The 22,696-nt window shown below is 47.2% G+C and overlaps 2 protein-coding genes across 6 annotated transcripts; one reads left to right on the top strand and one right to left on the bottom strand.

Moving 5' to 3' along the window:
* The first annotated feature begins 2,686 nt into the window (after positions 1 to 2,686).
* On the top strand, positions 2,687 to 14,545 carry LSM14B (LSM family member 14B). Of its 5 annotated transcripts, none has more exons than XM_027697527.1 (10): positions 2,687 to 2,861; positions 7,111 to 7,274; positions 7,625 to 7,760; positions 8,205 to 8,321; positions 10,123 to 10,293; positions 10,420 to 10,497; positions 11,519 to 11,680; positions 11,850 to 12,003; positions 12,709 to 12,888; positions 13,247 to 14,545. In XM_027697527.1, the coding sequence occupies exons 1-9, from the start codon at positions 2,741 to 2,743 to the stop codon at positions 12,878 to 12,880; spliced, it is 1,275 nt and encodes a 424-aa protein (XP_027553328.1). In that variant the 5' UTR covers positions 2,687 to 2,740; the 3' UTR covers positions 12,881 to 12,888; positions 13,247 to 14,545. The 5 variants fall into 5 exon arrangements, with proteins under 5 accessions (XP_027553328.1, XP_027553330.1, XP_027553329.1 ...); XM_027697526.1 differs by having other exon boundaries at positions 2,688 to 2,861; positions 10,417 to 10,497; XM_027697530.1 differs by lacking the exon at positions 2,687 to 2,861 and adding an exon at positions 3,151 to 3,288 and having other exon boundaries at positions 10,417 to 10,497.
* Positions 14,546 to 16,710: 2,165 nt separating this feature from the next.
* PSMA7 (proteasome subunit alpha 7) lies at positions 16,711 to 22,677 on the bottom strand. Its single transcript, XM_027697531.1, has 7 exons — positions 22,531 to 22,677; positions 21,119 to 21,245; positions 19,920 to 20,044; positions 18,431 to 18,553; positions 17,899 to 18,018; positions 17,319 to 17,381; positions 16,711 to 17,050 (listed from the first exon to the last, which is right to left on the bottom strand). The coding sequence occupies exons 1-7, from the start codon at positions 22,624 to 22,626 to the stop codon at positions 16,958 to 16,960; spliced, it is 747 nt and encodes a 248-aa protein (XP_027553332.1). The 5' UTR covers positions 22,627 to 22,677; the 3' UTR covers positions 16,711 to 16,957.
* Positions 22,678 to 22,696: the final 19 nt, after the last annotated feature.

The raw sequence follows: 22,696 nt of genomic DNA, 5'->3' as shown, positions 1-22,696 counted from the left end.
CACTAACAGGGCATTTAAAATGTCAAGTGTCGTATTTCTTCTTGCTGATCACTTGTTATCTCTGACTGTTGTCAAACAAAAGATATTGAGGAAATTCATTACAATAAGAGTATCTTCCAGAAGCAGTTTGATTTATGACCACGATGATTATAACTAAAATTCTGTATGTTTGCATATCTCTCCTTACCAGTGTATAGGTCATGCCACTTTGGTGTCGTTTTCTTTTTCCACACTGGTTTAATTAGCTTTCCTGCAGGATCCACACTACTGCATCAGTACATGTGATTGTCCCTTCCTCCTTTCTGGTATTGAAGGAAAAAAAAAAGTGAAAGGATAAAACAACCGTAAGAGCTTTTGTTGAATAAACAGCAAAATTCTGGGACTAGAGGTACTTATGAACCAGTGATATTTCGATTTGCATAAAGAAAAAAATTAATTGCACTGCAAAACCCAGAGCCCCATTTACTATTTCTAAAAAATATTTTAAGAGTGGAAATAAGAAACATCAAGTTAGACATACTGTGGAGTTGGAGGTTATAAACCAAAAGAGGGAGTACTGCTTCTCTTCCTTTGGTTGTATTGCCTATACTGGCATCATTTTGCTCATTATAAATAATTATTCTGGCTGTCTCGAGCATTTTATTATTTCTTGCCCTATTTTTTCTCTATCTGAACTTTTCCACATTTTTAAATTAGACACTCTTCATACAGGGGAACTAGATGAGTTTTTTCATCAAGGAAGTTTCTAAGCAGTAATTTGCCCGCTAAAGGGCACTGTTTACTGCAGTAAAAAAGGAATCTCTTCTTTTCCTGTGTAGGTTATACTTAAGGCTGAGCTAAAAATCTAAAATGATTGACTTTAAAGGCTGGCTTTCTTAGTCAAAAACTACTGTTTGCTCAATTAATACGTAGAGATTTTTTACTTTATATTTTTTTAGCAACTCTATGTTAGAACAGTGACAATTTAACAAGAGAAAGAGTGCACACATGTGTCTTTAAGAGAGAGTGGAAAGGAAGGCGTCTGCCCTGTTCAGGCAGGGAGATCTGCTCTCCAGGTTGTACAAACAGCATGAAGAGTAACACCATAAAACACAAAAGGTCACAGGGCAGACAGCTTGGGGCATTGGGAGAACAGCTCTCCGAGCCATGGTGTGCAGGGAAGCAGGTCGTCCTGACATGCGGATAAACCTGTGGACTGCATCTCCCGTGTCGCTGTTGTATCGCTGATGGAAGACATGTAACCAAGGCATGGGCGCCTGCAGCTCCAGCGAACCTCCCCGCACTCAGACAATGGCTCCGCTGTATTGTCTGCGGCCGCTGGGTTCGAATCTTATTCATTTGCGTCACACAAATTAGTGAGATTTGTGCACTCTGACCTGCTGCCCCAAAGGCAGCCGCCCCGCCTGATCCCCATCCACCCTGGCGCTGGTGAGTGATTTCACCTCCTGTGACCGTGTCTGCCAGATGCTGCCGGTTGTCTCTCATTGACCCGCAGATGGCTGGGGAGCACGATAGCTCCCTGGGGACACCGCGCCGAGCGGTCCATGCTCCAGCTGCGGCCCGGCCATGAGTGACTGCGCCAGGGTGACCCGCACCAGGAACAGCCGGACAAAGGCGCGGTGTGACCGCACAGGGCAGGGCCTGGTGGCACCCGGGGCTCTGCCAGCGCCAACCGGGTCCTGAGGCTGCCACAGCACCGGAGGGAGAAGGGGCTCGAACAGAGGCAGCCGTGGTTGTTCTGTCAGGGGGAGGGATGATCCCCACTCCATGTGTTATAAGACAGCGGCTCTGCCACACAAGTGAGGGGCAGTGACACATGAGGGACAGCGCCACACAAGTGAGGGACAGCGCCACACAAGTGAGGGACAGTGCCATGCGAGCAAGAGGCAACGACACACGAGTGAGAGGCAGTGCCACATGGGCAGTGCCACGAGTGGCAGTAACACACATGCGAGGGGCAGTGCCACAGGAGTGAGGGGCAGTGCCACAGGAGGGAGGAGCAGTGCCACAGAAATGAGGGGCAACGACACAGGGGTGAAGAACGGTGACACACGAGTGAGGGGCAGTGACACATGGGCAATATCACACGAGGGTCGGTGCCACACAAGCAGTGTCACACAAGGGGCAGTGTCACATGGGCAGTGCCACACAAGGGGCAGTGCGACATGGGCACTGTCACGCGAGGGTCGGTGTCACACAGGCAGTGCCACACAATGGGCAGTGTAACACAAAGGGCAGTGTCACACATGCAGCGCCACACAAGGGTCGGTGTCACACAGGCAGTGTCACACAGGCAGTGCCACACAAGGGTCGGTGTCACACAGGCAGTGTCACACGGGCAGTGCCACACAAGGGTCGGTGTCTCACTGTCAGTGTCCCCGCTCTCCCCTCCCTCCCCTCAGCGGCGGCAGCGCGGGAAGCGCCGCGCGCGCGCCCTGGCCCCGCCCCGCTCTGGCCCCGCCCCGCCCCGCAGCGCACGTGGCACCCTCGCTCGCGCTGGTCACGTGACGCGGGCCCCGGGTGTTCCCCCGCCCCTCCCCGTCTGACCCCGTCTCTCCCGTCTGGTCAATAGCGGGCGGCGCATGCGCGGGCAGCGCACCCCGCCCCCTCCGCCCCCCCCTCGGCCCGGCTCCCCCCGCCCTATATAAGGCGCGCGCGGCGGGGTCCCCGCTCCGCAGTGCGCGTGGGCGGCGCGGCGGCTCCGCGCGCCCCTGGGACCCCCCGCGGCCCCGCCGGCGCCATGAGCTCGGGGACCCCCTACATCGGCAGCAAGATCAGCCTCATCTCCAAGGCGCAGATCCGCTATGAGGGCATCCTCTACACCATCGACACCGAGAACTCCACCGTGGCGCTGGCCAAGGGTGAGGCGGGGCCCTGCGGGGGGCGCGGGCGGGCCTAGGCCGGCGCGGGCGGAGGGGACGCGTCGGGGGCCGCCGTGCCCCGAACAATGAGCGCGGCCCGGGGCCCGCCCGCCCCGAGCCCCGGGCGCTGCTGCTCCCCGTGAGTCAGCACTGGCAGGGGCCGCGGCAGAGGGGCGGGCAGGGCCCGGGGTGCTCGCCTCGCACGGGGGGTTCCCGGGGGAAAGCGCTGCCGGCAGCGCCGGCTCCCCGTGCCATTGTCGGGGCCGGGGAGGGGACGCTCCGTATCGCCGTGCGGGGCTCGGCTCCGCCGTGCCTGGCTGTATGTCGGGGCTCAGCTCCAGCAGGGCCCAGGCCGGCGCTGGGGAGAGCGGAGTTGGTGCGGATGTGTCTTTGTTCCTGCCGTGATCGATAGCTGGACTCTGCTCAGGTGAGGAGAGTGGGAGCGCTGTGGGGCACCCGCACATGGGTCTGGCCCCGCCGACCTTGCAGAGCTCCTCATCGGGGCTTTGCATCTTGTTTCCCTGTAGAAATACTGATCTTTATCTTCTCCTTAAGTGGTGTCATTTGGATCCAGTCGTCACCTGTGCTGGGAACTCCCATCTTTCCTCTCAGCAAAACCTGTCTTGTCTTGTTCAGTCTCTCAAACATGATCTTATTTCTGCACTACTTTTCATGTCCAGCTAACGTGCATCAGCCCTTTCTTTCCCTGAGTTTTGTCCTTCCTTGTGCCGGGAAGTTCACGCGTTCTTCATTGCCTTCAGCCACCCATCCGGGTTGTCCACGAAACAAACACCTTTTGTTTTGAAAGGCTGCTTGGTGGCAGGAGACACTGACTTGCTACATTCACAACTACCCTCAAGGCAGCCTCTGTCGCACTGTTTATCCTGTATAATGATGTTTATGTGATGTTAGGCACTATTTGACACCTATTAGAGTGCATTCTGAAGTTAAAAATGTGAGTTTTTTCAAGTTCGCTTTTGCTCTAGGAGTGCAGCTGTTTATTTAACTGTACAAATGGAGCTGTTTATGTTAGTGCTTTGCTCAAAGTACTTGAGAGGTTGCTGGAAGCATGCAGTTCCTTTCCTGTACGTGCAGGAAGGTCTTCACCTTGACCCAGCAGCAAGTAGAAATGGTTCCTCACATAGTTCTGCCTTACACAGAGCACTTGCTACTTCAGAGCTGAAGTGGTGTGTTTCAAAGGCATGTGTGATTAAAGTGCTTTGTGATGTAAGTGCATGCTCTGGATAAGATTTCTGGCAGTTCTTGTATTTATTGGTTTCTTAGTCTTCAGTTTTTGATGAACTGGAATGCCTAAGAAGTAGTTCTTATGATAGATGGAGAATATAATTTGTCCCCACTTGAAGTGCTGCTCTATGAACTTCACAGCACAAACCCTGCTTTTCATTTTAGCTCAGAGGGGTTTTTCAAATTTAGAGGCTCTGTACCAAAATTAGGGTCAGAATTATGAATGTGGCAACAGTGTTGAAGTTGGGGACAGCAGTATCAGCCCTGGGGGATGGGGGACAGTGGTTTAAAACTCTGAAGGGTTAGAAGAGCCATGAATTACTGACATGCAGTTAAAGTAAAGTAAATTGTTGTTAAGCCCTGGGTGCAACTGCTTAAGGCTTAAACAGCTTCAGTGTGTAACATAAGTGCCACTGTCTTGACTTCTGTCATTCAAGTGACATGAAGAAAAATTTAGGTTGAAAGAGATCTCAGGAAGGAATCTGGTTTAGCTTCTCACTCAAAGGCAGGCTAACTTCAATTGTTTTATATTTGTTAAATCTTAACACATGCACAGTATCCTAAATGCTGGAGATCCCATGTGTTAATTAATCATTACCAGAAAGTTGTCTGTCTTGTTAGATGCTGAACTTAAATTGCAAACAAAGGGAGCTTAGGCCCATTATTGTCCTGTCAGCAGTGAACACCAGAAACTTCCTCCCCCTCCTGTAGAAGTCTGAAGAAATTGGACTGTTTGAGCAAGAAATATCCACGTAAGCTCTGCTTTCCAGACATCCAGTCACTCTTGTTATGTTTCTTGCCCCTTCAGAGGTCTAGCTCAACAGCCCCTACCTGAGTAGTAACTGTATTGTAGAATACGAGCTGCAGTGGTGTGGGATTGATTTCCTGCTCATCTGTAAGCAATAGTCACTAACTCTGTGGGAGACAGCCCTTCCCACCTCTGCAGGAACTTAAAGCTGCACTTTGTGCTGTCCCAGAAACAGTTAAACACTTCAGGTGCAGGGACAGGCAAGTTCAACTCCTACAACTCTCTCACATGCCCTCACTGCTGTTTTGTCTACAACAAGGACATGGTTTTCCACCTTTTTAGTTAGAAACCTTGGGACCAGCCAAGTCAGAGGCTGCCTGGAGAGCCTTGGGCTTTTCAGGTCATGTGTTTGTTCATGTGGAAGTTGATGGGCTAATTGTGGTGCTTTCCAAGTTTGCCCTGGGATGCTGCAGTAGTCCCTGGATACCCTTAGCATGTCTTGCCATGAGCTGTGTGCTGTAATAATCTGATCTTGAGCTGGGGTGTCAGTGGTACAGTGCATGTCCAAAAGGCCACAAGCATTTATTTCAGTTTATAATCTGCTTCTAGTTGACTGGGTTACAGCTGTAATATGATCAAACAGCAGCTGGAGATCTAAAATAACTTGGAGAGGTTATTTACCCTAGGAATTCATGGAAGATGGCCATTCAAAGGAAGTGACTGACAGCTTGTCCTTGCACCAGGGAAGATGCCCTTCCTGTTAGGTGCCAGCTGAGGTGCTGAGCACTGTGGTAGGGACAGTCTGGCACTGACCTGCTCCTTGGGAGCTCACCTACATACTAAGAGGGGTGAAAAGCACTTGCAGCACTAACTGCTGCTTGGGGGGATGCACCACCTGGATACAGCTGCTCATCTCAGAACAGGACTCTTGAGAATCCCTGCCTACAAGTGCCAGCACTCCTAGTAAGTTAGTAGCAGTGTGGTGTGCCAGGGATGCTCAGCACACCGGGGTTCATTGGATCCACTTTTGGTGCCCTTTTTCCAGGGAAGCTGTGGTGTCCCCTGTCATCCATGTGGCATATATATTATATATATGTTATATATATATATATGATATAAGTCTGTACTTATATCATTCCAGCTGTGCACTGGGAGTGGCAGCTGGCTGGCATGTCACCACAGACTGTGCCATGGCAGGTGCTTGTGAAAGGTCTGTTAAGGATGGAATTTGTAAAGGTACTGCAGGAATTGTGGCGTGTCCTGGCAGAGAGGTTTCAGTATTTCTGTGGTAACCTGTTAGAAGCAATTGATAGAACTTTAGTACAGAATTCTTCCATTGGCAGACAGTGTGCATAAACCAGTATGTGCTGGTGTTTATCCAAACTGGCAAAGCCTCATGAAGACAAAGCAGCTAGACTAGTGAACTGGGTGAGCTTCTGTAACTTGGGGCTGAATTTTCAAGCTTTCACATGTCAGCGTTTAATACAGCTATGCTATCTACTTTTCTGTGCCAACAATCCAGTAAATCAGTCTGACCTCTTCACCATTAATGGTTCAAATTAATTTATGCTTTTACCTGGTAGCTGCCACAGTCAGCTGAAGCCTTCTTTCCACTCTAAGGTGTAACATCACTGGTTACCGCCTGCTCAAGTGTCCTGATAGCTGGGACTGAAGCCTCCCCAGGCACTGAGGTTTTAGATTTATCACTAAAAGCTTGCTTTATAGTCATATTAATCATAAAAATGGTGACATGGAGTAGAGAGGGAATTTTAATAGGAAGTTCTTATCGTTGATAAAACTTTATCTGCATAATAAATATATGAAAACAAAGGTGCAAATTTGAACTCTAAAGCCGTCTAAGATTTCCCCCTGCTGCTTCAGGGGCCCTGGTGCGTTGCAGTTGTCTGGAGCTGAATGCTTGCATGGGACAGGTGCTGGGGAGGGAAGGGGAGTGTGGCAGTACAGCACTGTGGGTGAGTCCTCGGGTGTGGAGTAGGATTCTTCACTCCAGCTGGTCTACGGTCTTTACCTTCACAGCTTGATGTAAACAAAACTGTTTATGCAGGCTGCTGAAAAAGTTGGCATTTGAGGGAACAGATGTGCGAGAGGGAGATTCAGGGTTCTGGAAGTAACCTTTGTTGTTGTTGTTTTTACACTTGGCAAGTGTTACAGGAGTACTTTTTAATTGCATAAATCTTAACTTGCTCACTGCTGCAGTGGTAACCCTGCACTAACAGTCCTTTCCCAATGCTCCAGTGCGATCCTTCGGTACCGAGGACCGGCCCACAGACAGACCGGCTCCTCCGAGAGAAGAAATCTATGAATACATTATTTTTCGAGGAAGTGACATCAAAGACATCACTGTCTGTGAACCTCCAAAAGCTCAACATACTCTGCCACAAGATCCTGCCATTGTCCAAGTAAGTTAGCCCAAAGTGTTGCTAGAAAGCTGTGATAAAACATTGGTGTCGGAGGACTGGATTTTGGTAAAAACTTATAAAAATGAAGGCCAGTCAGTGTCTCCAGGAATCTTCAGATTGTTTGAAGCATCCTGAATTTTGTTGTAATGTTTAAAATAGCAGCAGCATTAAAGACTTCAGTCAAAAAAGCCAGAACTAGCTGAGAATGCAGGAAAATCATAAAGAGGTAAACTAACCCTTCTGAGTATTTACTTAAGCTTTAGTATTGCTGTACATGAAGTAGAGAATCACTGCCAAAGCAAGTTCACTTCTGGACACTGTAAATGGAAATGTACTTTGTCTTGTTACAGTCTTCACTGGGCTCTGCCTCTACATCATCCTTTCAGCCACATGTGCCTTACAGCCCGTTTAGAGGTATGCCACCTTACAGCCAGCTTGCTGCCAGCTCTTTGCTTAGCCAGCAGTATGCAGCTTCTTTAGGTTTAGGTAAGTAACAACTTTACTTGCTAGAATAAAGGTTCAGTCCTTGTAATGCACCTACTGTGAAAACAACAGTGACTAATACCCTACTCCTTGCCAAGTGTCAGGCTGTGAATAAGTAGTTAACTTTGTGCAATGATTGTGCTACAAGGAGGCCTGTGTTTCACTTACACGTGCACACACACATGCACAGGAAAGAAACAAAATAAAGAGCTCAAGTTTCTTTCTGAAAGTAATGTGAATACCTAACAGTTGAGGCCGGTTCATTTTTAATCTGACACATGTGCATCACATGTAAAAAGAACTTGTATTCCCAGAGAGGACTGTAAATAAGCTGCTCTGGTGCTGTTCTAGAGATTCTTATACCTCTTTCCAGGTCCTTCAGATGTTTCACTACCTGGTATCTTATCCATATATCTTTGCTCTCTCTTCTTCCCTCTATCTCTTCAGAGAAATTGGTAAGCCCTCCAGCATCAGCAGCTGCTTCCAGCCCTAGTTCTTCTCCGTCTCCACAACCTGTTTCAGAGCCTGACATGTCTTCAGAGCCCCATCAGCTCTCTTCCAAGGGTAACAGCAGTTTGAGGACTCCAAATATTTGGAAGAACTGCATGGCACTTGCAAACACTCTGTTCTTGTTAACCCCTCCTAGAATGATGGTGCTCGTATGGGTAATGCCAGTAGAACTAGTTCTCAGCTTTTTTTGCCTTCCATTACATGAAGTGTTACTCCTCCTGTCCTAGAATTACCAATTAGAGAGACAGGAGAAAGGAAAAATCCATGACAGTGGATCCTCTTGTGTAAGTATCAGGAGAGGGGTGAAGTTTAGGGATGTTAGTGTGCTGCATCCTGTCCAGGAACATGTGTCACCATAGGGATTGGGTAAGGAATGAATTAGCCTTTCCTGGAAAGACAAGCACACTGCTTAAATTGTGGGTGGTCTTGTGGTTAGAGACCCAGGTTATTTGAAAATTTAGGAGTATTTCTGTGACTGAGGAAACATCAGGATAGATTTCCTGCATGATGGGGCGTTGTACCTTGTCCACACTCCCAGTTAGTAAAGCATGACTAACAGTAAGCAATTCCTGAGTCCTGGGTAGCTGAGATAACAGTTCTGGGTGCTTGCGTCTGTGTGTAAAACATTTAAAGGAGGCTGAGTAGAGATACTAGACTGACCATCCTCAGAGCAGAGAGACCAGGTGCAGCCTGCATTTAAACATGGTAATTAGTTTCATCTGTTTTTAGCTTAAGCATGTATGCTTGTGTTGGCATGAAGCTTTTTACTCGCTCTCTGGTTTTGGCCATTTATCTGTTTCTCAGTATTCTGGCTAAACTTTGAAACGTTGTCATGTTAAACTTGCACACCAGCTTTGTCCTGCTGAATAATCCTTAGGATATGTCTGTCTTCCTTGCAAGTTTTCCAGGTGTACATTAACTGGGAACCTGCATGATGTAACCTACTGGGTATATCTCATGTGGACTTGGGTGACCCAGAAGTGTCAGTGGCTTGGTTTGTGTGTACTCTTCAGCTTTTCACTTTTCTTGCTCTTTTAATATATTCCGTTAAACTTTGCTTCCAAGCGGTTCTTATGCATAATTACATAAACCTGTAGTACTCCAAACCTTCTAATTAAACCTAGAATGCAGTGTTTCTTCTGAGTACTGAAGACTGTCACTTTTTAATATAATTGGTGTGAGGTATACCAAACCATGAAAAGTATTTACATGTTTTGTAGTGTGAATAAATAAGCCTGGATGGAAGAGCAACAGAAGTCTTGGTAACACTTTGGCCTTGACCAAGAAGGAATTTAAAAGGGTAACTTTGAGATCCTGGTCTGGTTTCAGGTTTTCTTTGTCTGAAAGCTCTAACAATAAGCAATGAATTTGAAGAACCTCTAAAAGCAGCTTACAAAAGGGGATATAGCTGAGGTGCTTAAGTGTTTGCTGCAAGACGTTTTTGACAAAGTGGGGAACTTCCTTGAACAGTTTCAAAATGGTGGCTTTTTGTTTCAGATTTAACTATTATCATATAAAGTACAATCCTGCATAACCAAAGATACACCTAGAAATTGTATTTTGGTATAAACTGTCTGAGAGACTGACCTGGCTTGGTTATCTGATGTTTGTCTAGCTTGGTTTAAGAAATAAAGGGGTAGATTTCCTGATACTGAGGCTCTGGATTTGAGAGCCATGACTTGTGTGGCAGTGGTGCCTTACCTAGAGTATGTGGCACTTAAACTTAGCCTGTAATGATTCACACTCAAGGCTTTGAGTAATTCTTGACCAAACTGTTTCTCCATAGAAGTGGGCAGGGTTTGAGTGGTGTTGGCACGTTTTCCGAGAGGCACTTAGTCACTGGGATTTTTTCCAGGTGCTGGCTTTCCTTCTGTTCACCCAGTCCGCAAAAGCCCCATGGTGGAACAGGCTGTTCAGACTGGCCCAGTGGACAGTGTGAATTCCCCAAAGCTGCCCCCAGTGAAGGTGACTCCGGGGATTCCGCGCAGTGCCCGGCAGGTTCCGCCGGCCAACAGCAAGGCGAGCGGTACGTAAGCACCACCTCAGCTCTGAGGGCTGGATCGTGGCATCCTGCAGAGGTGCACTGCAGGACTGAGCTGGTTTGGGTTCGTTCTCCTGCTCCTTTATTAAGTTTATCCTTCTTGTTTAGTAGATACAGTTCAGGCAACACCTGTGCAAACCCAAGGACAGGTGAATGATGAGAACAGAAGACCTCAAAGGAGAAGATCGGGTAGGTTAAGCTGACACTGAACAGTCATGTTATCATCTAAAGGCAAGTGGTGTTAACTTCAGGGAAGGATTATCTGACAGAAGACTGAGAGCAAAATAAAGCTTGATAAGGCTTTGGGTATCCAGAGATGCTTCCCTAACAAAACAGGTTCTGTAGTGTTCAGAAGTTCAGAGTGTTTCAGGGATGGAATTCTAGCGATCTTTCTAGAAAACTGAAGTTATGTTGTAAAAATCAATGCTGTGAGTTGGCAGCAGCAACTGGATTTCTCTGAAACCTCAAGTATTTTTACTGGGAAGGGCAGTCTTGTTTAAGACTTTCCAGAGTTTTTATAACAGAGAGGAACTATGGAGCTCTCACTTCCATAGAGCAGAGATCTTATCTCACAATGACAGTTTAAGCACAGGTCAGAAGAAAGTGAAATTCAGAGAGATGTTTCTGCCCAAGCAAAATGAGAAAAGAGAGGAAACAAAACTTCAGACTCTCAGGTCTTCAAACTAATTTGTGTGTAGAAGGGTTTATAGCTTTTCCAAAAAGGAGTGGATAGTGTTTCAGTTGGAAACCAGAAGTACAATATGAAGTACAAGCTCCCTTTGTGGGTAGATGAGCCTTGGGTGGATTTTTTGAAAGCTCCTCCTTTTTGCCATCGTGACAAGTTTGTAGGGTAGTTACAATGCTGTGCTTGCAGGTGAAAGGCAGACAGGAAAGATAGTTTTCCCCACTTCCCTCAGATTTTCCTGCTGTAATACCTGTTCTGACTTCCTCTCTATGCTCTGGAAGGAAAGTCAGGTGCACTCTGTCTTAATGGTAAGACTGACATCCAGGAATGCTGCTCGGAAAGTTAAAGTGTTGCTGTAATATGTCTTCTACAGCCAAATTCAGAAGTTGCTTTCAAAGAGGTGTGGCCTAACCACAGGACTGGAAGCCAGAAACTCCTGAGTTCTATCCCTGGTTTCCTCTGGTCTTGAGCAAGTCATGTAACCTCCCTGTGCGTTACCCAGTGTTTAAACTCTCCTGCTTTCAGGAAACAGGAGAACCAGAAACCGTTCTAGAGGACAAAACAGACCAACTACTGTGAAGGAAAATACAATAAAGTTTGAAGGTGACTTTGACTTTGAAAGTGCAAATGCACAATTCAACAGAGAGGAACTTGATAAAGAATTCAAGAAGAAACTAAACTTTAAAGGTTTGTGTCTTCATTAAATATGAATTGCTGAGCTAGTAGTAAACACTGCATAGACAAACTCGTTCTGAGAAACTGCATGATTACATCTCAAATCTTGTTTGAGGGAGCAACAGAACAGATGGCTCTGCAGTGTGCCTCAAGGAAGTGTAATACATTTCATTATCTTCAGATGACAAAGCAGAGACGGGGGAAGAAAAAGGGGACCCTGGAGTGGCAACCCAAAACAATGATGGTAATGCAGAGGAGGATCTGCTGGGGCCCAACTGCTATTATGATAAATCCAAGTCTTTCTTTGACAACATTTCTTCAGAACTGAAATCGAGGTGAGTGTTTTCTAAAGGCTTGGTTTTTAAATGGAATTTTAGGCATAAAATTCTAAACATAATCTATGTGACATGGTTTAAAATTATTTAAAATTTTCAGAATGCAAGAAAGTCAGCAAAACAGGCTTTAAAAGGGAGTATTGCCATGGATTTGGTGGCTCACAAGTGATCCTAACCAGCCTGCATGCAGTAGGATCAAACAAAAAGCATTTCAGCTCATAATGATGCACTTGCCTAAACGATGATACAGGAATTTCCAGTTTTGTTTCCCAGTACTGACTTTGAACCCATTGATTTTAAACAAATTCCTTATCTGGTTCGTGGGAGAGAGGAGGCATCAGGGTCATGCTGTGCTGAAGGTGCAGCTGGCAGACAGGAGTGAGCTAAGCCTGGAGCTGGGGCAGGGAGGAGGTCAGGTCTGGCTGTGGAAATGCATTAAGTTAAATGTTGGGAATATGAAGAGAAAGCTTCAGCTTTCACTGCTGACACTGATGTTATCAAGTGCCTGGAGAAGTCAGACATCCCTTCAGTGTCAGCGTGAGGGATTCCCTTGGCAGTGTTTCTGCAGAGGGCTTGAATGTGTGTGTGCTGCAGCTGGCTCTTGTTGCAGCTCAGCTCAACACAACTGGGGAGTTGAAGCTTCCTGGCTAAGTGAGCTGGTGGCTCTCGAATGTTTGTGTTAAACCTGAGCACAGCCCTGTTCAGTTCCAGGCGCACCACGTGGGCTGAGGAAAGGAAGCTCAATACGGAGACGTTCGGAGTGTCTGGACGGTTCCTTCGTGGCCGCAGCTTTCGAGGTGGATTTCGAGGTGGAAGGGGGAGTGGAGCAGCAAGGAGAAACCAAACCACTCACAGAGCTGGTACTGGCAGAGTGTAACTTCAGAGGCAAGTGCTCTAGCAAGAGTAAATACTGTCTCTGAGCCAGGTTTGTCTCTTATTCCTTACCTGAATTGTCTGTGCAGCCTCTTTTGCTCTCCAGTTTCATGGATATATCAAGAATTGTTCCTTACTGGATCTGATCGATCTTTCTAAGGAGATAGGAGTGGTTTAACCTGGTGTTTAACATGCTGATTGTGCTGTTGATTTCTTGGGCTCACCTGTCTGAGAAAGCAGGAGCTGCTTGAGCTGATCCTTTCTAGCCAAGCATTTCATTTGATAGAGGGGTGTGAGTTTTGCTGCTTTTCTTTCTCTTGGGAGAAGATCTCCATGATATCAAATCTAATTCTACCTCTTTTCCAAATAGGTTTGAACATCTCTCCTGAGAGGGTGAAACTGTACATAGAAAGAAAACAACCAACTGCTGCACTAACGTGGGAAAATGGTTCATATTGTTTACTGTCTCAGCTCAAGTGACAGAACTTCATGTACTACTGCTTATATTCTGGACTTATTTTTGGACCAGCAACAGTCAGCTGGAATATTCTTTGGAAGAGGGAATGTGTTCAGGGGTACCTTCTTCAGGGTGTCTTTTTTTTTTGTGTGTGTGTATTTTTTAAGTGCAGACTAACTTACACAGTTCTTCTTTCTGGGTCTCTCAAAGGCTGCTGTAGTCTAAGCTCAAAGTCAGACTCCTTTTCTGAACCCTGGAGAAGATAAATCATGCTGTTTTAACACAGAACCAAAGCTCACTCAAAATAAACCAGCTACAATTAGTTTTGTTCTGAGTAACCAAATGGATTCTTTGGTGCTGCTGGTCTCACAGTTCTTGGCAGCAGGTGTGAAGCAGTGCTTGGTATCTGGAGGAATGGATTCCTGGTGCTGAGGAGTTGTGTATATTGTCACTTGGGAATACTGGAGTGTTGATCATGTAGTAGTGTAACTGACTGTACAGCTGTTTGTGGGCTGGTGCTGGGCTGGAGGTACTGCAGAACCGAGGCTTTCCCCCGAGCTGAAGGGGGTTGGGAATGCCTCGGGGGCTTGGAGCTCCTGGATGGAGCATGGGGATAGCGTGTGGGACGGGAGCAGTGAGTGTCCCCTCGTGTGCTCAGTGCAGAGTTTTTGGCAGTGGGGACCCAAAGCTCTGATCTCTTGCCTCGGTTTGTACCTCGCTGGAGGCAGCACCAAACGCAAACAGTTCTCTGTACTCTAGTAGACTGTGGTGGAACACTTTGGAATGTTTTCATTCAGCTAGGGATGGAAGTCCATTATAATGAAGCTTAACAGATGGGCATGTTTAATTTCCTTCCTCTATACCCCCATACTGTAAATAGTTTAGTTGTTTTTTCTTTTGTTTTTAAAAATCTGTATGTGGGGAGAGGGCTGGGAGGGAGGGCTTACCTTTGTTTGCATGAATAAGTGGGTTAAATTGCTATAGGCATGTGTCCCGTTTTTGGTTGGTAGGGAATTTTGTTGAAAAAGCACCTTGATGACTGAACCCCTTACATAGCTCGAGTTTTTTAGTTATGCATTGACCTAGGTTACTGTAAAAGCTTGGATTTATTTTTGTAGGACTTTATTGCTAAGAATTAGAACATAGCAGTGGGGCTGCTCTTTGGAGTAATGTAAATTGTAATTATAATAAACATGTAAATGTTTAATGTTTCCCTCCACCTCTGTTCTGTGCGTAGCTCGGTAACATCGCTCCCTCTGACTTGCTGGGTGCCTGTCCTTGGGGCTCCATGCCAAGCTGGAGAAAACCTGGCTGCAGAGCTCTGGCAGGCCTGGGAAGTGCTACAGAGCATTGGAAAAGAGCTCAAACGCCCAAATCCAGGCACTGCTCCTTGTTAATGTCACCCTGCTTCCTGTGCTGGGGGATCAGCCTAATGAGGGTTCTGTTACCCCAGCCTGTGTGGAGCTGAGTCCCTGGGCTGCTGGGGCTCACCTGGAGCCTGCTGCAAGTGCAGTGCTGCTGCTGCAGGACCTGGGCTCACCTGTGAAACAAGGGGTGCTGAAGGGGGCTCTGGAGCTGCTGAGAGTCTCTGCTGCTGAAGCAGCCAGTGTGGCTCCAAGTGTGGAGATGGAATCGTGCTGCCAGTCTGCTTCCCCTGCCAGAGGTGGCTGAGGCAAATTGAGAAATCATCATTGCTCCTGTGTAATCACCATTACCCCCATGTAACTGTGCCTTTTTATTTGAATGGCAGCAATTCCCTTGTTTCCACAGGAAAGCCTCAGATCCCAGGCGTAAGACACGTCATTGTTACTGACACTGTCCTATGGATGGATGTGTTCCAGCCTCTGAGCCCAGTGCTGGTGTGTCCTGCTGTCTGGGAGCAGTGAGGGAACTGGTGGCTGTGGCTCAGCCGCAGGGCTTGTTACCCCTGAGCCCTTCTCCCCAGGAGCAGTCATCCCTGTTGAAGGCTGCTCTGGGGGCTCAGCTGCAGCCCTGTGGGCTTCCCCAGGGAGGATTCCCAATGAGAGGAATGATTGTGGTGACTTGTACAAGGAACTGAATGCAGCTTTTTAAACTTCAAAGTTCCACTCCGGGGGCTAATAAAAAAAGTGATACAGTATTCCAGCATCTCGCTTTCTCCAGCTGATGTGGTCTAATGCTTCCCTGAGCAGCAGTGGTGCTGCTGCTTCCCTGTCCTTGACTCCTGTGGGATCCTCTGCCCCCACTTTGCTCTGTAGCCTCTCTCTGTAAACAGCTCAGTGGTGTGAGAGCCCAGGGATTGTGTGAGTGCTGCTGCAGGTCTGTGTTTGCTGCCTTGGGCTGCCTAAGGTGTCCTGGGCTGGGGCTCCAGTCTTTGAGCTGCCTCTCGCAGGCTCCGGGGCCACGTTCAGTCCTTGCTGTGCCTGCTGCCAGCTGGGTCCTGCTCTGACCCTGCCAAACCCTGCCTGCAGGAAGAGCCTCAGCTCCCAGCTGGCCCCTTCCTGCCTCCTCAGTGCCACTGAGGTCCCTGCACTCAGAGAATCCTCCTGACCAGTCCTCCCACAGCCCAGAGGTGATGGCAGCTGATGAACCTGCTGGAAGGAGCTTCTCAGTGACCACAGCTGGGCAGTGGAGATGCCACAATGCAAACACCTGCCTGAAATAAAATTCCCCATTCCCACTCCCATCTCAGTAAACAGCTGCCACCCCACACCTTCACATTTATCCATTTCTAAGCATATGACATTATACACGTGAATGGCTGCAGAACAGATCCTGCCTCAAGAGCACTGTGGTTTCAGTGCACAGCAGCAGGTCCCTGCAGCCCTCACACAAGCACTGGGACCGGGAACAATCATGAAACAAGAGCTAAAACCAAGTCCAGGTGTAAGAAGTAGAGAGGAAGGATGTGAAGGCAAAAAGGAAAGGAGTAGAGCTTTATGGTCCAGCTCTGTTGTATGTAATAGTAGGTGTAGTTATTTAGTTCCCGGTGTACGAATCCCCTCATGGGCAATCACAACAGCAACACTTTATTCTGACCCACACCAGCCATGCACGGTCAATGGAAGCACCAAGTCATGCAACTCTGCCCTGGGGATGTGCCTGCAGAGCAGTGGCTTCTCCTGCTGACCCCCAAAACACAGCCCCACCCTCTCTGTCCCATCCTTCAGCAGTAAAACACACCTGCTGTCACAGGCTGCTGCAAGGCCTGTGTCCAGACTTAGCCCTTTCACCTTGATGCCATTTGGGCTTTTTCTTCCCTAACTCCTTATTAGTTCTGTCAAGGCCATAATACAACCCTCAAGACAGCTGCTTAAAAAAACATAAAGGGAGACGCTGATAACTGAGACAGTGCAGAAAAGAACCATTAGACAAAGTGAAGTGTCCAGGGAAAAACATGCAAGCAAAGTCTCTGTCCTTTAATGGGTCACTGCTGCTGTTCTGTAGCCAAGCAAATCATCCTGGGTAATTAAAATCCAAGGAACAGACAGATTTTTTTTAAATAACAGCTTTAAAAAAAAATCAGTAGGTTTATTGTAGGTCTCAAGAGGGCACAGTATGAGTAAGTGGAATGCCTACATGTCTATACAGAAAAACCCATCACTCGAATTAAAAACAAGCAGCTAAGCGGTTGCATTTCATTCATCATGATGTTTTCTTCTGTTTTTTCTTTTCATTTTCTTCCTTTTCCTTTTCAATTTCAGCGACATACTTCTCAATTTCTTCAGGGTTTAGGATCTAAAAGAGAAACACAGGTGACCCTCAAGATACCAATAAACTTAGAGGCATTTATGGAAGTGACTCTAGTTCTGCGATGGGAAGAACGTTAACTGTTTATCCGGAGGCAGGTACCTGCTGCAGACACAACAACATTCCTTGGCCACTAAGAATAAACTGAAGTATCTGTCAGTGCAGAATATGAGATTAAGGGCTGGGAGTTAAGGCAGATCAACAAGGACAGTATCAGAGGCAGGCTCAAAGGGAGAGAAGCAAACAAGGGCCTTACCTTCAGCGGCTGCTCCCGTCGCATGACCGCCAGCTCGATGTTCTTCCCACCAGACTGCACCACCTAAGAGGCACAGGGAGACATTAGGAGCATGGCCAGTAATTCATTCCAACAAACCCCTTTCTGGTCTCCTTGGAAGGAGAACAGACACGGATGGGGAGTATTTCACTCCTTAGCTCTAAGCTCTCGATGCCAGCAGCAGTGCGACTCAAAACATGAGGGTCTTCACGTTGGTGCCAGTGCCCTCAGTGGCTGGAGAACACCAGAACACCTCAGCCCACCACCTGACCTGGGATATTTTCTATACCTTATAATATTCAGTGTGTGGTTTCACACATCTTTGGTGCCCAGAATTGAAGTCTGTTTTCCTACCCAGAACTGCTGGTAAGTTCTTCTGTGTAAACTATGGATATTGTTACCCCAAATGTTCTGAACCTTGAATTTAATTCCACACCCACAGCAAACAGCTCTCACAGATCTTTCGCAGTACTTCCCTGGGACAGCCACGAAGATTTTCCCATATTCACATGTAAGAAGTGAATCTGGACACCCAGTGAAAAGGGATGTGAAGGAGCCTCACCTCGAGAAGAGCCTTGATGACAAGTTTAATAGTCAGATCATCCGTTTCAATGGCCTCATCAGTGTAGTTCTTCTCCAGGAACTCACGCACAGATTTGGCTCCTCTGCCAATGGCATTAGCCTGGAAACATTAAGGGGAAAAAGACAATGAATGGGATTTTAGAGAAGATTTCATTTACAGAATAAGCAAGAAATACAAGTGGTACAATTACATAATCTGAAGCCGTTTTGTGATCACCATGTATTTTTCAGGAGGCTGAACATCTTGCTTCCCTCATGTCAAACACAAAGAGAGTTGTCACACACAGATGGGTTGGTTTGGGGTTTTTTTTTGGAAAGCAGGAAAAGGTTTCCCAAGGAAAGCTGAACTGCAGACTGCAACTCTCAGTACATTTGATCATTAAGGGTTTTTGCAGCTGTGAGCCAGTACCATCTGGCCAGCAAGATCTCCTTTCCACACCAGTCCCTCTATAAAGGGGACATTAAATCACAAATATTTCATTCCATGTCCACAAGAGACTGAACCAACTCACCTTCCAAGCATGGTATGTGCCAGAGGGGTCGGTCTGGTACAGCCGTGGGGTCCCATCAAAGTCAAAGCCCACGATGAGGGCAGAGATCCCAAAGGGCCTGCGGCCATTGCTCTGCGTGTACCTCTGAGCAGGAAGGACAGACACTCACTCAGAAGCAGTTCTGAAAACACTTCTGGAGTGCAAAGCAGACACTGGAGAAGTCACAACCAGAAATACTTTTAGCTGGCTCTCTTACCCATCTCCCTGTTAAAGGCAGGACTCCTTATCTCACAGAACCCCTAAGGGGGGCAAGTGAGGGGTGGTTCCTGTCCAGCCCCTGTTCCTACCCCTGGTGACAGCTACCAGAACCATCTCCCTGGCTGCTGGGTGGTGCTGAGGCAGCCAGAGCCACTTCTGCAAGCCCTGGTGTGACACAAGCGTGCTTAGGAAGCCAAAAGAAAGGATGAGGACACTTGGAACACAAAGGCAGTTTTCACCAACAAGTTGCAACAATTCTATGCAGGGCAGCTCCGTGGCTGTACGGAGGTTACACTGGAGCCTGTGTCACATCACTCCTGTCACACTGTCAGCAAAGTCACTGCCACGTCACACACCAGAAGCAGGAGGGCTGACCTGCAGCACTGTGGCAGCAGGAACTGGGCCAAGTGTGTGTTTGTAACAGTTTGAGAGAAATGGTGGATGTGCCGCAACAAAGACACAAATGTGAGATTTACTGTAAAGAAACAACGTGAAACTTTGGGAAGTGGTGCCCTGCTCTGGCAGACCAGTGATTATTGCAAGAATCACACTATTACCATCACCACTGTACCAGCACATGGCTGGGCATAAGTAAATTAGATTTTATCTAATCCCCACTAGTGGCTGAAAATCAGTTTAATACACTGGCAAATAAATCATTTTCTCACAGAATGCAGCTGGGCATATTTTGACACTGCAATTCATTTTAAATTCATGAATATCAAATGTAAAACAATTTAAGTACTGCACCAATTTGCTCCCCTCTTGCCCCTCCCTGCAATGGCTTAGCAGGAGGAAAAACTCCCAGGAGCCATGAAAAGGTTTGACAGTCACCCAGTCCCACTGTTCTGGGAGTGAACTGGAGATGAGCAGAGTGTTTCTGATGACATAACACAAGTAGCTGTGCCGTCCTTACAAACACTAATTAATTTCTTTATCTTGGGACGAACAAACCCCCAAAACCAAACAGCACTCAATCCTTCTCTTCTATTGCTGCAAGAACCCTTCCCAATAAACATCCACAATGTGGTTTTTTGCGCTCATTTTTACCAGGTGAGGAGAACGAGGCCAGGACAGACATGGTAAACACTTAGTCTGAAGTGTCAGATATTACACACACGTTATAAACTACACGTTACACGTACAAGTTGTATATTATGCATAACATCTGCTAACTTCACAATTACACATAACATCTGTAACACAACAGGCCAGAACACATTTTTAAGCAGCTCTGTGCAGGCCAAAGTACCTGTTTGAGGCTGGCAATGTAGCGTGTGATGTACTCCACGGTGACAGGGTCCTCCACAGTGAGCCTGTGGCTCTGACACTCCACACGGGCTCTGTTTATGACTATCCTGGCGTCGGCCGTCAGCCCTGGAATGACAGCACGGCCTCAGAGTCATGAAACAATCCCATAACACAACCAGTCTGGCCCCAAAAGGCCCGTGGGGTCAGTGAAAACAGCAGAGGAGAGCTCACACTCTCAGGTTTGCTAGGCAGGAGCACTTGTAAGGCAACAGAAAGTGGCTGGTGTACCAAAATAACTACAGGACTTAGTTTACAGCTCCCACGTTTGAGTTAGAAGATGCACATAATTCTGACCCAATGGGAATATTACTGACAGCATTCCATATCCCAGCAAATCAGCAATCTCCATTCTCACACACATTTATTCCTCATGCAGTCCCCCATCAGCCAGTTTTATCTGCCCAGCAAATCCTGTCTAGTTGACAAGGCTACAGCAGCACAATGTTAGCTGATAAAAAGGAGCTAACATTGAAAAAACACTAAAAAGAAACTTATTTCTTATTTTACTTTTTAGCTAATGCTGCCATTTTCAATTTACAGCCTTGTTTTTATTAGAGAACTTTTACTCAGGTTTGTGACCCCCCCCTGCACGTATCCCAGCCCTTGGCTAAGGGAGCAAGGCAGGGGAAGGAGCTGAGCCCCTCACTCCTGCACAATAAACCTAAACCCTGTTGTTTTAGTCAGTTAAATCAGATCTCCCCTTAAAAGTATTACTAACACAAAGAGTCTAAACTACTTGAAGAGAAGAGAAACCTCCTGAAACACATTTTCTCTCAATCTATGTATTTTTTTTAAATTTTCAGACCTCCTGTTTCAACTTTGAACAATGGAATTCAAGGCATGTGGAACAGGAGGAATGTGGAACTGGAATATTTATGCTTCAAATCCAGAGCTGTTCATCCAGAAGAAGCCTTCTGAACTAAAACAGAGGAGCTTTTACTTTGGTTTATGCGCTTCCTGTCATCAGATCATTGCCAGCCTCTGTCCATACACCAGGCTACTTTTATAATTAGGAACTGTGGAAATAACTGCTTCTTACAGTCCTCGGCCAGTTATGCCCAGTATTTTATATTCTCAGAATCCACAAACACACCCAAAGGTGCCCCAATACGTGCCAAAAACCCTGAAGGGACCATTTACCTGCAAAAGCCATGCAGACATTGTCATCCAGAGCACAGATTTTCCGTACAGTTCTTTCATCCTGGAGTTTTGCCACAGACTTTTTCTCCACACCAAGGACAACAATATCCTTCCCTCTTACTCCAACCTTCAATGCATGAAAAGAAGAAGCAAAAAGAGTTAAGCAGGTCCAAAAATCCCAGTAGGCTTTACTTAAATGAGTAGTAAATAACCAACACAAACCCCCCACTGTAACCAAGGCAGGATTTAATTTCCCATTCATTGCCTCAACCAGGAGGCAGAACTGATGTAACAAATATTGCATTGGATTTAAGAGTGCAATTTCATCATCAGTTTATACCAATTTAAATCCGTGTGACTCCCAAGAGATATGTTCCAACTCTCCTCCCCAACTCCACCATCAGTGTTTCCACAGCCACAGTACCAGGACCAACAAGGAAAATCCCACCAGTCCAGTGGCACTGCTCAACTCAGAGCCTAAACCACTGAACATCAGATGAAATAGCACCTATAGCTGCCTGTCAGTAGCTGCCCTAATGTCCTAATTTATACTTTGAATACACCTTTTCCAACACCACGGAGGAAGAAAACTGCCTGACCTTTCACCCTCACTCTCACTGTTTCTCATAAGATGACAGGAATAATTTTTTCTTATGGCCCTACTGTCAGCATGTTACAGATGTTTCCAAACACATTAAGCTCAACAAGAGACAAGACAGAAGTGGGTTATACTGGATGTTGGCTCCATTTTTAATCTGTGGGAAAGAAAAGAAGAGCCTATTTGGCACTAAGTCTTGTTAGGTTCATTCCCATCCCAAAGGTGGTACGTTTGCTTTTTGCTATTGGAAATTAATACTTATTAGAATTAAAAATACAATTATTACTTGTTAAAATTACAACTTGTTGTTAATAATACGATTATTATTACAATATATTGAAATTATTAACATAATGTCATTTGCAAATTAATACTTTTTTCCTCCTCTCCCAAATGAAATAAAACTTTCACTGAGCAAAAGCTTGGGACAAGTGGAAACTGCGAGGCAGAAAAGTACTTCTGCTTGCCTTTACCGACATGTTTCCCAATCCACCGGGAATCTGCATCGTGAACAGGCACAAACCACCACTATTTTCACCACATACAGACCAACACAGGAGAGGATCCCTACAGGCCTGGCAGGGCTCCTGAGCCCCACACACCGCGGAGGAGGCAGCGATGGGCTGTAAGGCAGCTCCATATGCGGTATCCAGCCCGATGGACCGCAGGGAATGTCACCGAGAGCCGGTCCCGCTCCAGCGCCGCCCGGGCCCGCACGCCCGGGGCCCGCCAGGCCGGCAGCGCAGCGCAGCGCGGCGCAGGCCCCGCCGCGGGGCCCCGCTCACCCGCCGCCCCGCCACCCGCGCTGACTCACCGCGGTGGAGCCCTTCTTCACGGCCTCCTGCGCGTACTCCACCTGGAAAAGGTGGCCGTCCGGGGAGAAGACGGTGATGGCGCGGTCGTAGCTCATGGCTCCGGCAGAACCCGCACCGTCATGCGGGCGGGCCGGGGGCGGGGCCGCGCGCCCCCGCCCTGCGCCC

Source organism: Neopelma chrysocephalum, unplaced genomic scaffold (genome assembly GCF_003984885.1).
Source record: "Neopelma chrysocephalum unplaced genomic scaffold, ASM398488v2 Primary Assembly neopelma1_119, whole genome shotgun sequence".
NCBI classification, from domain to species: Eukaryota; Metazoa; Chordata; class Aves; order Passeriformes; family Pipridae; genus Neopelma; species Neopelma chrysocephalum.
The sequence above is the reverse complement of the archived record's forward strand: the minus strand, read 5'-3'. Positions and strand labels throughout refer to the sequence as shown.

Excerpts from the sequence above, each read along its gene's own strand:
- LSM14B (XM_027697526.1), top strand. The coding sequence starts at position 2,741 with ATGAGCTCGGGGACCCCCTACATCGGCAGCAAGATCAGCCTCATCTCC. Across the intron at positions 7,761-8,204 it reads TGCAGCTTCTTTAGGTTTAG|AGAAATTGGTAAGCCCTCCA; the intron begins GTAAGTAACAAC and ends CTATCTCTTCAG. Across the intron at positions 10,498-11,518 it reads ACCTCAAAGGAGAAGATCGG|GAAACAGGAGAACCAGAAAC; the intron begins GTAGGTTAAGCT and ends TCCTGCTTTCAG.
- PSMA7 (XM_027697531.1), bottom strand. The coding sequence starts at position 22,626 with ATGAGCTACGACCGCGCCATCACCGTCTTCTCCCCGGACGGCCACCTT. Across the intron at positions 18,554-19,919 it reads ACATTGCCAGCCTCAAACAG|AGGTACACGCAGAGCAATGG; the intron begins GTACTTTGGCCT and ends CTTCCTGCTCAG. Across the intron at positions 17,051-17,318 it reads GACGGGAGCAGCCGCTGAAG|ATCCTAAACCCTGAAGAAAT; the intron begins GTAAGGCCCTTG and ends TTTCTCTTTTAG.